The sequence below is a fragment of the Trematomus bernacchii genome, unplaced genomic scaffold, assembly GCF_902827165.1.
Source record: "Trematomus bernacchii unplaced genomic scaffold, fTreBer1.1, whole genome shotgun sequence".
In the NCBI taxonomy this organism is placed as follows: Eukaryota; Metazoa; Chordata; class Actinopteri; order Perciformes; family Nototheniidae; genus Trematomus; species Trematomus bernacchii.
The window spans coordinates 4,739,935-4,754,107 of NW_022987705.1; the positions used below are offsets into that span (position 1 = coordinate 4,739,935).

The window sequence follows — 14,173 nt, forward strand, 5'->3', positions numbered from 1 at the left end:
TGGGGACATAATGGAGGTCCCCATAAGGGGAATCATTCATTTTAGGGTGAAGACTTAGTTAGGGTAAGGGTAAGGGTTAGGGTTAGGCATGTGTTGGTTATGGTTAAGGTTAGGATAAGTCTCCAGGAAATGCATGTAAGTTAATGTAATGTCCCCTGAAGTGATGTATACATGGTGTGTGTGTGTGTGTGTGTGTGTGTGTGTGTGTGTGTGTGTGTGTGTGTGTGTGTGTGTGTGTGTGTGTGTGTGTGTGTGTGTGTGTGTGTGTGTGTGTGTGTGTGTGTGTGTGTGTGTGTGTGTGTGCATGCATGAGTGCATACATGGTAAACGGGCTTTTGTGCAGTTCATTCGAAATTCTGCTGACAGAGACTTGCAGGGGAAGCAGTGGCGTGAGCGTGGAAGGAATATCAAGAGGATGCTCCTGCCTGGAGATGGCCTGCAGCTTTAAAGATATCAGCTCATTCATATAAAGAAGCACGACGTCACACACACACACACACCCAGACACACACTCTGAGTGGACAGCAGCGTGTACATCGATATACGTTTAGCATTCAGACCTATGATTCAGACCCACAAAGCTTTCTCATCACAGTTAATAATCCTGATTAACACAAGCTGCAGTCACAGAGGCTGGAAGAGGAAAAGGTGCCTCAATAACAGGCAGAAACATAATGTGTCATTGAGAAAGAGAATAGTTTGGGTTTTTAATGAAACTGACAGTAAGGCGGACAGTCATTGAATACATTTACTCCTGGTCTGCACTAAAGCACAATTCTCAGGTACAACTACTATAATAAACTGCAATTGAAGACATATCGCCACATTTATTTTAAAACTGTTGTTAACCCTGATGGAGATTTATTATACAGAATATAATAAAAGTAATAAAATATGACTATTATTATTATTATTATTATTATTATAAGTAAGGGTTATAATATGACTCATTTGAGACCAGAAGGGAATTCACAGCAGCACATAAATAAATTAAAATCAGCTATATACCAGCTGCAACATTTAAAGAGGCCCTATTCTGCTTTTCGTGGTTATCCTCTTCCTGTAGTCTGTTATTCAGGTGTTAGTGCATGTAAATGGTCTACAAAGGCTAAAATCCCAGAGTTTCTAACATAATGACATCACTAAGTCAATCAATCAATCAATCAATGTTTATTTATATAGCCCAATATCAGAAATGTTACATTAGTCTCAGTGGACGCCACAGTTTGTACAGAACATCAGTATGACAATACGACACCCTCTGTCCTTAGACCCTCACATCGTACAAGGAAACACTTCCAGAGAAAACCCACAGTTTAAAGGGGAACATGGGAGAAACCTCAGGGAGAGCAACAGAGGAGGGATCCCTCTCCCAGGACGGACAGACGTGCAATAGATGCCGTGTGTAAATTGAAAAGATAATACATTTACAACACAGGTAGACCAAATGTTTGGAAATGCATGTGTCTATAATAAGAAGATGAATCCACGAGGATGTCAACAATCCTGTGGGAGCCATCAGGGAAGTAAGTATGATGAGAGTCAGGCAGGACCGCAGAGACAGGTTCAGCCATGACTCAGGATCCAGGACTCAGGATGCAGGACTCAGGATGCAGGACTTAGGATGCAGGACTCAGGATGCAGGACTCAGGATCCAGGACTCAGGATGCAGGACTCAGGATGCAGGACTCAGGATGCAGGACTCAGGATCCAGGACCGCAGCAACAGGATCAGCCACGACTCAGGATCCCGGCGTAGATAGACACCAAAAAGAAATGTTTAAGTAACAATCGCTCTTCTTTTGGCTAACGCTACAACACAATATACGTGATAGGCTAAGGGGCGGGACATCTCTAAGCGGTTGACCAATCACAACAGAGCTGGCCAGCTAACCAATCAGAGCAGACTGGGCTCTGGTTTCAGACAATACACTAAGGTATTACTTAGTACTTTTACTTATGCTTATACTTCCTCACCACTGGGAACTATTTATTTTTGTTGAGATGCATAAAAACATGTTAAACTGCTAAAATAAACATATTTATATTACCGCTTGATGAAATGACGTATAAGAAATGTCTTTTGTAACCCATAGAGAAGTATCCTCCAATTCTTCAGTTTCCCCGCAGCTCTGCTGAGTGTTTCCACATCTTTCAGCCCATTGTTTTGGTTTTCACCGCTGTGGTTCACTCTTTCTCAAACCTCGTTTCCAGCCTCAGCGAGCTCCAATAAACCCACTGCTGTTTGTTGATGGGCGGGTAGCACACAGTGTGCAGCAGTGTGAAATTGGACAGGGTTTAAACTTCTCTCAAGCTCTTTTTCTCTCATGAAAGCCTTCAAAGAGAGACTTGTCTGAACGTGTGTACCATTATCTCCATTTGTACAATTCATCAAAGATACACACTTTGTGCAATTTAATCTGTTAGAGGCTTTCAAAGACAAACTCCATCTACGTTAATACGACAGGATTTCCTGCCACAGCTGCAGAGTCACCACTAAATGCAGCGTCTTGTCGACCTTCAAGGCCCCAAAGAGGCTGTATCTTGAGAGTTTTTTATACAAGTATGCCATTTATTTGAAGGTTAAGTGTGTCCTCTGTGGTTGGAGTTAGGTCAGGTGGATCTAATGCGAGCCAGTTGACCTGGAAAACTGAGCGGACCTGTATGAATATTAAAACAAGTGCTATAATCACTCTCCATTTAACAGCCCTAAAACATATGCCAGGCTTTAAACTGTGCATGAATAGTTGTATAAATCTTTTAGCATGCACTCATCTTCAGCGAGTTCATCATTCAGGGACCCTCTCTCCCTCCGAGGACATTCATTTTTCATGGAGCCCCGCTGGTGGGAAACATGTCCACAAGTAGGACTGGGATAATACTGTAAAAAAACGCTTTGTGGTACCAACACAGAGACTTTTATCTGATCAAGTGTTGCCCTTTTCTTCGGCAGGCTTTCATCTACTTTTCACTGCACAATTATGCAAAATAGACTTTGTCAATTACTCGGATATATGACTTTTATCACATTTTTCTAAGATTTAAGTCCAACATTTAGGTAACAATAGTGTCCATTATTAAATATTTCATCAAACAATGCCTTCAAATCCTAAAATCTGCTTGCAGCTTATTAATCGAAAACAGTGAAAAGTTTGAAAGGGGCTCTATCATGCTTGTTTTAATGTTCATATCAGTATGTAGTGTCTCTACTGTGACATGTTTCCTAGCTTTAATGTTCAAAAAGCTCTTTATTTTTCTCATACTGCCTATCTTTTCACCCTCTGTCCGAAACCAGAGCCCAGTCTGCTCTGATTGGTCAGCTGGCCGGCTCTGTTGTGATTGGTGAACCGCTTAGAGATGTCCCGACCCTTAGCCTATCACGTACAATGTGTTGTGCTAGCTAATAGAAGCACGAGTGTTACATAGTGATGTCATTGTGTTACTGAAGTAAACAAAGGATTCCAATGGAGGTGTTTCAGGCATGTTTGGGAGAGAAAGTCCCTCTGGAGGGAACACAGGGAGTTGAGTCTTTGCAGCCCATTTACATGCACACAAACCTATACAACACATTACAAGAAATGTAATAAAAACCAAAATCCGTTGGGCCCCTCTAAAAGAATCACAAATGTGTGAATTATGATTTAATTAGAGTAAGATTATCTATCTACCAATAGATGAGTAATATAAAGACACATTTAAAGAACATTTTAAATCAAAGCATAAAATAATAATGATTCGTAATAATGAGAACATTTTAGAGATTTTGAAAATGAGAGGATTTTCCCTTTTGTTCTCAGTCGTGCTTTCTCTCGTCAGACTTCAGAAGCCACACACTGTTTTCTCAGATCTCGGATGACTCTGCTGTTTGTCATCAGGGACGAAGAGGCTGAATATAAAAGTGTTGTGGACCGGATTGTGGAATGGTGTGGGATGAACCACCTGCGGCTCGGATAAGATCAAGGAGAGAAGACTCCCCTGTTCCCCTTCAATGCAGCTGTTCCTTAAAGTGGCCCTGGACAATAAGAGCTACTCAGTGAACCACATCCTGTTGAGGCTCTGATTGTTCTACTGATGTTATCACGTCATGAAATGGCCTTTATCAATTATTTTCAATTCCACTCAGAAGGGGCCAATTACTCCCACCAGTAAACCAGAAGATGCATATCTATGAAGAGCTGCAAGATTGAAGATGTGTTTGGAGCCAAACCTACTAGGTATTTTAGGAAAAAGATAATGGTTTAGATTAAAATAAGTATTACGTTACTCAAATGATGCACATATGTCACCAGACTTTTTATTTATTTCAAAGAGAGAAACCTTTCCCTCAGTAGTCGGTGCAGACCAACACAGAGCTAAGAGAGTATATATTGAACATATATCATAAACATTACTTAGTGAACCCTGTGGCCGTTTCCCCCAGTTAACAAAACATCTGTCATGCAGGTTTGACCAAGTTTCGTAGCTACCTAATCCAATAGTTTCCATAAAATGTAACTGACCTTAACCATGCTGTAGTTGCCAAGCGCAGGGATAAAGAGAGGATTTGAAAAAGCGTCATTATTGAACGTAGTTTCGCAGAGTCGTGACATATTGACCGTTTTGTTTGTCAATGAGGTTGATTATTTGTTGGTGGTCAGTGTCTTCTTCCATGTGCTGTGGCAGCAGACTGAGAGCAGCTGACACTAACAGAAAGAAAAACAAGAAACAGCAACATCAGGAAAGCTTTGTGTGAACTGGGGGGAGAAGGTGCAGCCTGAATCTCTGCTGAACAATATATCTTGCAATCATAACTTCTTTCTGGGTGAAACACACTCCAAGGCAACAAGACGATAATATCTCAGCAACTACTGTATTTGATCGCTTTAACATTGGTGCCTTTATTAAATATCCCCAGACGATGAATCATGCTGAGTTTGGTGATGCCCTGGTTGTTTAACTCTGCAAGAGGCTGTGTTGGTGGAAGCATGGCTTTAGGAACCAAAACATGATGATCCTGAAAGTCCAGCATGAGTGACACATTTGTGAGTTTGAATTAATATTAGATGCCAAAAAACTGCTACATAGCAATTTATAATATCAATCATAAGGAAAGATTAAACTTCCTCAGGATCAGATTCAGTTATAGGTTCTGGAATCTGACTTGGTGTTTGGTGCATAAATAATATACAGTCAAAGTGATGCAAAAGTCTTAGACTGTTACAGGAATAATTTTGTCTTTCAGGATGAAGTTGTTCACGTTTCATATAATCAGATTTCATAATTGCTTTGATTGTTTTTTGCTTTGTTCTCAAAGCTATTCTACCTTCAGTCCAATTTATGGGCTTTTGTTTCACAGATGTGAGCATGCCATCCTATTAATTAGTGCAATGCGTCCTGGGAAAATGTTGTCATCAATCAACACCACAATCAATCAGCCAATTGGAGTATGCATACTTTACCACTTTTCCAGTGTGAACACACACTTACTAACCTGCTTAGAATCAGTATGTGTGAAATGCAGATTCTCTTCTGTCTCACACCAAGAGACTCTGGCACTGTAGACACAATCAGACATAAAAACACAAAATGGAGAATGATGTTTTTTGTCTGAGTTCACACTGCTTTAGGGTAGGTCAAGGTGCAGCCTCATTGTAAATGTGTCTCCTCACTGCACACACTATATTTGGAGTGCTCGTCACACCGCCTGCAGCACTCTTCAAGTCGGGGGGGAACTGAGCTTGATTTGGTGGGTGTCTAAATGAGTGGTTTTCTAACTTATCTCTTCGGCGAAAGTAAAAGCGGGGGTGTATTATTCACAGCTAATGTCAAACTGCTTATATTGGGCTATTATTAAGAGCACTTCCTTCATTTAAAACCAATGGCATAACTGCACTTAGTCTGTAAAGACCGGTTATCCAAGTGATGAGTCAGTCCATCGATTGGATTCATCACTCATCATTCTGCCAGAATATTTGGTCTCCAAGGAAGTCTGGCGGGGGATGAGAAGGCGGCGAACATCACAGATTACTTTTAAGACTCTAATGATTGTTTTTACTTTTATATTAAATTGGGAGTTATTATCTGGCCTTATTAGCATATTATTAAAGTGTGCTCTCTGTGGGCTCTTGCTGTCAACATAATGTTGTAATTAATATTTGTATTAACATACATTAAAACCTTCAGCCTTAATTATTGTTTTAAGGAATTAATTTTAGGATTTTCAAAAAATCTTAATAAATGGGGACTTTTTGAATGGGTTTAAATTGCTGAGAATGAGAGTATAACCTTAATTATATAAAATACAATAATACAAATGTATCCACATCCTTTCCATAGGACAGATAAAGCTTTCAGGGGTGTTTAATGATAGTGGCAGTATTTTAACGAGATACACTGGTTTAATCAAAGATGTAAGTGCAGTGTTTACTAATTGCATATTTCGTATCTGAAACTATACAATATGGGCTTTCAGCCAACGTTCTCTCTCTAGATTCTGGGGGAAAGCTAATAATTGGCACCTTCCTATACTTGCTCTTGCAACAAAGGAATGCATGACAGCTGGACATTATTTACACCCCTCATTATGAGGCTTAAACGCTACAAATTATGCAGCATTTGACTGACCACACCCTCCGGAATGTCAGTGGATATGGCTACAGATCAAGTTCTAAAATTATAACTAATTTATTCATTGTTTGATTCAAGTGAAACGTCAATAAGCACAGGGGAGCATATGCACGCTGGGGTTGGTAGACTGTTTGAAGAAAGAAAAAAACCAGCCGTGCCAGCTGACTATAAGGAACCTGTAATGCAGCTGCAGCTCTTCATTCAGATGCTGAGCGGAGCAGCGGAAGAGCGGAGGAGGGAGACGCTTTTCAGGGGGAAATCACCACAGCTCTTTTTGATATCGCGTTTTTAAAACCCACTTTAATGCATAGAGAGGGAATTCCCTCCCGTTACTGATTAGCGGGGGAAGTGGTTTCCTGGATGCAGACTGAGCGGATTGCGGCAATTTAAAGCGTCCTGACTGATCGGAGCTCAGCAGCAGCATCTCATTGTATGAAATGCGTCACCGTGATCCTGTTCTTCCATTCACACACATCGGCTCTCCACTCACGGACTGTTCCCCGAACTGACTGTTTCATCAGGTAAGGATTCCCTTTATTTGAATTTATTTTTAGCTCAAGATGCAACAAATGCAGACATTATCTTCTGACAAAGATGCTGCGTGAGTGCAGGAGAGGATGGATCCTGTTTGGCTAAATATTGTAGGCCTATTATTACAATAGATGATGTATTGTCCCGACTTCTACCCCATCTTATATTCATGGCAGCATCTTTTTTTGTACATTTACTCTAAAGGTAGGCAGCTTTTTCATTGTGGTTTAGCGTGAACTGGTGCGCACTGCCAATGTGAAATGGTGTTACAAATGGATCCAGTTAATGAGGGTTGGGGGGCGGGTTCTGGTGGTTCTGATACAGTGTCCTCTGAGCTCGCTCTCATGTGTCTTCTCTTCGGTGCAGGTAACCACATGCGCGGGCCAGTGTCACCGCGCTGAGCCCGGAGAGCACGAAGGGTACCGGGGTCAGAGAAACACGAGTGGCCGGGAAAGGTGGACCGGATGACGGCCAGAACCTCTGAGGCCTCGGGGCTGTCGGTGCCGCCGCACCGCTGTCACGGGGGTCTCCAGGCCGGTAACGGCACGTGCGCGGAGCAGCTCCACTTCTTTCCACCCCTCTCCTCCACCCTCGCGCTCCTCGTACTGGTGGCCGTGCTCGTGGGGATCGTCCTCGTTTCCCTGGCAACCTTCCACTTCCACAAGAGGAAGCTCCGGAACAAGAAGATCCAGCGCGCGCAGGAGGAATATGAGCGCGACAGTCGCAGCCCCGCGCGCGGCGCAGGGACGCGCGGAGAGCCCGCGAGGCCGTGCGTCATCGTCCGATCCGTGAGATGTGAGGAGGAGAGGCTGTCGTGCCCCCAGAGTGCAGAGAGCCAGGACGCCACCGAGGTGCTGCACGAGACAGTTCACATTGACTGTTAACTTCAGGGACTGTGGAATAAACAGGAAAAGCAATAAGGCACAAAGAGCTCCCCATCTCTGCTGCTTGTAGATTAGAAACATTAACGCAGAATACTGAGCAGAATAGTCGGCATAGAGGTAAAACTACAGTGACACATAGGATAGCTTCACACCTTCCTTAACACAATAGTATTTAGCCAACCGGTAATTACTTATGAGACTGTATAAAGTATTTGCCTGCTTTGACTTTTGGACCTCCTCCTCTTCTTTTGAAACCCTCAAAGATGTTTAAACTTTAAATCTTCCCTGGGATGTGACACGAGGTTGTGTTGAATTATTAAGAGTTTAGTGACACAACACAGACCTTAATGGCTCGCTGATCTTCCTTGGCATGTCTCTCTGACACACTACCAGTATGTAGTTAGACTATAATGGATGTTGTGGTGCTGTTAGGCAGTGCAAAGCTGCATATAGGCTGTAGAAAATGGCTTATTTGTTTGCGTAGTATTTTTTCCTTCAATTAAGTGACTTAGCTTATTTGCCTAAAGTACTGTCCTCCAATGTCTGTTAGACATCTAGCTCTAGTTAGCCTGACAGACTTTTTGCTGTAGTAATGCACATAATGTTTTTTTTAATGTGTCAGATAGTAAGTTTTAGCGCTAATACAGTACTTTCCTTTTTGAGTATTTATAATGTATTCTCTGACATGTAATACGTTTAGAATCCAACAGAGGGTTTGAGTTTAAGCCCATGTTCTTTTTTCTCCTTTTTTAATCCTTCATATTGTATTATAGTGGGCTTAATATCAATTCTGTGTCATTTATTATATGAAATCACTGTAAATGTATGCCATTATGAGAGCTGGAATGTTTTACAGTAACATCATCTTTCTGGAGTTCATATAATCTGCCTTATCAAGGAAAATATGTAATATTCTAAGTTTATAAATAAATACTTACATTATGTTAATCCTTGTAATGTGTCAGTTACCTTACATGCTTGAAGACTGTTTGGGATTCTTTAAAAAATCAGATTGCTACTTCTCAGTATATTGAATGGACTGGTGAAAATGTACATGCCATTAGATAATATGCAAATTGAAGATGGGTTTTCATTACATCACCCAGTAGGCGAATGACCTTCCTAGGGGAGATCCATTTGCACTGGGTCCCCTGCATTAAACCTCTGTAGCTATCAAAGTATTACTGCTTATACAATTCCTATGGTATAAACGACCACGTCAAATACTGTTACTACACATTTAGACCCAGTGCATATAGAACTAGTGCACTGTAAAGACCCCATCAATCTTTCAATGGGATTTATGAACATGAAGGTTATCCATAGAAGTACCACCCTTAATCTCAACATCTCCATAATGGCGCTACAGCATGTCGTATTGGAGGTCAGTGGAAGTGAATCAGCATCATTCAGTGTTGGCCAGGTACCAGGACAGCATGTTCCTAATTGTCCCCAATCGGAAAAAGGCCTGGGAATATGAAGTATTCTTTGGCAAAGCTCCAGTCCTGGAAGATGCACTGACAGACTGCCCGTCGATCCTATCTCATTGGCATAAGTGCAACAGAATGAAACCATTTATCTTAGCAGGGAAATTGGAAGTAAGTCAACGAAAGATGACTAATGCTTTCTACATTCAAACGTATGTTCCCCTCAGACCAATTTATAGATTGGGAGCTGGAATACCAAACATATTTTTGGGATGGACAAAATAGGAATTACATGGCACTCGAGACATGGATTTCTTGACTATTATGTAAGTCCAAGTAACTAAAACCAGGTAGTATGAAGTCGTCATAGATATAACTATATTCGTGTCTTTCAACCATCTTCTGGAAATGTGCATCTCTCCGTATTGCCTGGCTGTTGTACACTTTTCCATCTGCTAAAAGCTGTTAAATTGTCATCTATTGTGCAGGGTGGCAACACCTCTTGCTGGTAAGTTATGAAGCTGGCTGGACGTCAGTAGCAAAGAATGGATTGGAGAGACCAGGGATGGATGGAGGTCAAAGAGGGGAATAGATCGATGTTGGCAGAAAGACATATACGAGTGGAGAGAGGTCAGTCGCCAGGAATGAGTGGAGGTACATTGCTGGTAAATGATGGGGTCAAGGAGTTCAGAAAGCAAGCGATGGAAGGAGGTCAGGGGGTCTAGGGATGGTCAGAGTCTTGCAATCATATAAGAAGAGATGGCTACTAGGAATCAATGGAGGTTAGTTGTTAAGAATGAATAAAAGTCAGAAGCTAGGACAAAGGTTAGTGGCTGGGAATGAACTAAGATCAGAAAAGTTAACCTGTATTCTCTCTAAGATCCAGCAGGGGGGGGGCTTAATTGGTTGCAAGAGAAAGTCAGGTTGTATGTAAAAAAAAAATGATCCTACATCTGATTTGATTTATTGTGTCAATTCAACTTTTCCTAATTTGTTTAGGGTCTCACTTGCAAATTTCAGCTCTTCTTCAATACAGCATGATTTTCCATTTAATGATGGTCCTATTGAGTGATAACTAGAGTAGACAATTAAACAAGGTACATTTTAGGGTGTTGCTATGATTATAGTCCCTACCATGGCGTTCTCCACTCTAGGTGCTCTGTGTTTTTGCTTTAGACTTTTTCCAACCTTTTCTCAATGTATGGAATTGGAATGTGCATGGAAGTTTATTGGAACATTTTGGACAATCATCTTGTTCAGGGATTAGATTTTTCAGTTTGTTTTTGGCTTGGCTCCAAAAAAACAAGATGACGACGACCGAAGACCAAATTGGCAAACTGAGGCTTCAAATAAATCGTAGTTAACAAATCAATGGGTGGCATAGAGGTGACTTCCTCCACATCTGTTACAGTGTCTGTGCTAACAGTTGGTGGCTAGGAATCAATGGAGGTCAGTTGTTGGACAATGATGAAGGACAGTGGCTAGCGATCAATGGAGGTCAGTGAGTAGGAATGGATGGAAGAACAGAAGGAGATGGTAGTTCACTAGGAATACATGAAGGATGGTCGATATGAAGCAATCCATGGCTGCACATAGATGAAGGTCAGTGGTGGTCAGTTGGTGTGTAGGAAACAATATCAGTGGCTTGAGAAAGAAAATAAGGTCAGTGGTAAGGAAACGTGGAGTCAGTAGAGGTCAGTGGCTAGGCATCAATGAATGTCAGAGGCTGTGAGTTGATCGAGGAATGGATGAAGGTCAGTGGTCGTCAGTTGCTGTGTCTCAATGGATATCAGAGGCTTGAGAAAAAATGAAGGTCAGTGGTAGGGAATCAATAGATCCATGGCTGAGAATGAACATTGGTCAATGGTGGTCAGTTGCTAGGAATTGTTCAAGGTCAGTGGCTATGAATCGATAGAGGTCGGTGGCTTTGAGTCGTCTTCCGTGGCTTTGAAGGATGTAAGTCAGTGGTGGTTGGTTTCTAGCAATGAAAGGATGTCAGTGGCTAGGATTCAATGAAGGTCAGTTGTTAGAAACTAATGAAGGTCAGTGGCTACGAATCAATAGAGGTCAGTGGCTATAATTGCTTTCTGTGATGGATGGATGGATGTTGGCGGCGGTCAGTTGCTTGGGATTGAAAAAGGTCAGTGACTAGTGCAAACTAAGGTCAGTGGTTATTAATCAATGTGGGGTGGTGGCCTATAGTCAGTAGAGGTTAGTGGCTGGGAATGATGAAGGGAAGTTCTTAGAAAGTGGATGAAGGGTCCTGGCTATGAAGGATTGAAGACGAGAGGTCACTTGTTGGGAATGTATGAAATAGAGGTCATTAGTCAGGGAGAGATGAAGTAGGTCTGCCTTTAGTTATTGTCTCACATATGGAGCTCCTTGAGAAAGAGAGGCAGAGCGAGAGACTTTTGTGTCACATAACTTTGCTTTGGGAATAGCCTAGTTATTGTGTATAGCCTCATTTAGAGTTAATGAGGCCAGTTTGCAGGGTTTTGTCTTCCCACAGGGTTCTGCTCCTCAGTGCTGCAGATAAACTTTGCAAGGGACGTTAGTTGGCCAGTGAGTGGATTAGGTCCTCTGAGACCTTTATTACAGCCTTATTATGGTCGCGTGTAATGTGTTTGGCGCCTCAGGCAACTGGTCTTCAGTTATCAGCATTTAAATAGTACAACATAATCTAATCTGGAGATTTAATGAGCACATGTGCCCCCAAGTGAATACAACCCAGATTCACACTGAGCATATGCTCTGTTAAAGGTTGGCCGGTTTAATCTAAATGGGTGATTTACTGTGAAATGGTGCAGTGCCAATGTTCATTGTTGCAGATTGGTGTAATGGTTGAACCATGGTCCGAGTTATAAGGGTTGTTGGGCTGATTGTTCTGATAGGCAGTGTCCTCTGAAGCTTAAGTGTAAGTGCTATATAAATAAAGTTTATTACATACTTTCACTTTTTTTCACTGGCCAACAGGACCTTGCTCCTATAGTGCCCAAGGACACATTTTACATTTTTAGGCCCACTTTTGGTAAGAATGTGTGTTACATTTATTGGCTATACCTCTGCTTTAAAAAAAATGGTCTCAGCTCTTTAACACATTTTGAAACTAATATGTTGAACACACAGTATTGAATATTTTTTAAATCCTCGAGACATCGATTTCCTTTCATTTCTTGAAAGATCAACTTGCAGACACTTGAAATACAGTCGAGTCTGCAATCCTGGGTTGGATTCACACTCAAACTTGTTCTGGCTTGCTTTGGATATAGTCAGCATTATTGTAAAATATACAGTGTGATTTATAGACATAAAGGAAGACGGGTCTTTTAAATGATTTCAATTGGAAAAAGGAAGATTTCTGCACAGCAGGCGGGGAAGAGGAGACCGTGGGAGGCTTGCAGATTTGGGCCAAGAAGCTGTTTAAAGAAAACAGTACGACTCAACTCAACCATTGTTCCTTCCTACAAGGCCTGGCAAGTAAACTACTGGGTGCACTAATTAGTAGGTTTCAGTTTGCACTCGATATAGAACTAACACCCTGCCAACAGCCTGCTGAGGAGCCTCAGACTCCAAAGGCCCACACTTTAACAAAAGCAACATTTCACAAGGTGAGTGGCTGCATCAAGATTGCATTCAGTTACAGCTTACCCATATTGATGAGACTTTGTCCTCAACTTTACAGCCCACTCTTATTAATCCTCTGAGCTGCATTAGCAGATTGGTTCTGCTCTCTAAATCTGAAGTCACAGCGATGACAAGTGACAGTTCACTGTCAGGAGGAGAGGACACCGCTGCTCCTCTTTTCACCCGTGCTGTCAGGGTTCGAGGTGGATGATTTGTCACCAGTGTCTGTTGCTTCATTACGGCAGGTTCAAGCTGTGGCTGGGAGGTACAGTTCCAGAAACTAAGAGTATTTGCTCTGCTTTGTAGATCAGGAACAATCTCCTGTGATTTCTCTATTGTGCAATATTAACTTTGAACTTATTGCTGAAGTTTTCTTTTAACATAGTCTCATACATACACAGCATTTCTGCCCTTCATACTCATGTACTTTTTAGAGACCTTTGACTGGAACCATTACTGACACAGTTTGAAATGATGAAGACCAGAGCTCAGTGGTTGGGAATGGATGAGATAATGGAGGATCGTCAGAGATAGATAAAGAAGGTCTGATTATACTTATCGTCACACATAAAGAGCTGCACTGGACAGAGACAGGTAGAATGAGAGACATCAAGGAATGGCCTAATTACTTTCCATAGACTCATCTCAAATTCAATTAGAATCTGATCCTTAACCTAAATGTTCATTTGAACTGATTTATTCAAATGGGGCAATGGAAACACTGACATATTATCACTATAAAAAGTTGCCCTGGTGCACTTGCTGGCAAGCTGATGCTTAAATTACACATCTATATCTGAAGCATCCTTTGCAGTCATGTTTCCTGCTAGCCTGTGAATTGATCCAATAGTCTCTCTCTTCTGGCTGTTTCTGGTCTTCACAGCTGCTGTGATGAATATCTGGCTTTTAGCTGCTAAAAAGCTCCACTGTTTTCCCCAGATATTCACTAACTTTGCTGTTTGAAGGCTAAAATGATATTTAGGCGTGAGTGAAACTGCAGATTTGGGTTTGTCTCTATAGGCACCCCTTTCAAATAGAAGATATTATATAAAATTAAAATTACTTAATATTTGTCAAAGCAGATTTAAATGCCTGAGGTCTA

General features: G+C 41.6%; 1 protein-coding gene across 1 annotated transcript; it reads left to right on the forward strand.

The window, feature by feature from the left end:
- Positions 1-6,806: 6,806 nt before the first annotated feature.
- Positions 6,807-8,968, forward strand: LOC117490284 (uncharacterized protein C11orf87 homolog). Its single transcript, XM_034139951.1, has 2 exons — positions 6,807-7,126; positions 7,503-8,968. The coding sequence occupies exon 2, from the start codon at positions 7,601-7,603 to the stop codon at positions 8,018-8,020; it is 420 nt and encodes a 139-aa protein (XP_033995842.1). The 5' UTR covers positions 6,807-7,126; positions 7,503-7,600; the 3' UTR covers positions 8,021-8,968.
- Positions 8,969-14,173: the final 5,205 nt, after the last annotated feature.

Coding starts and splice junctions, on each gene's coding strand:
- LOC117490284 (XM_034139951.1), top strand. CDS start 7,601: ATGACGGCCAGAACCTCTGAGGCCTCGGGGCTGTCGGTGCCGCCGCAC.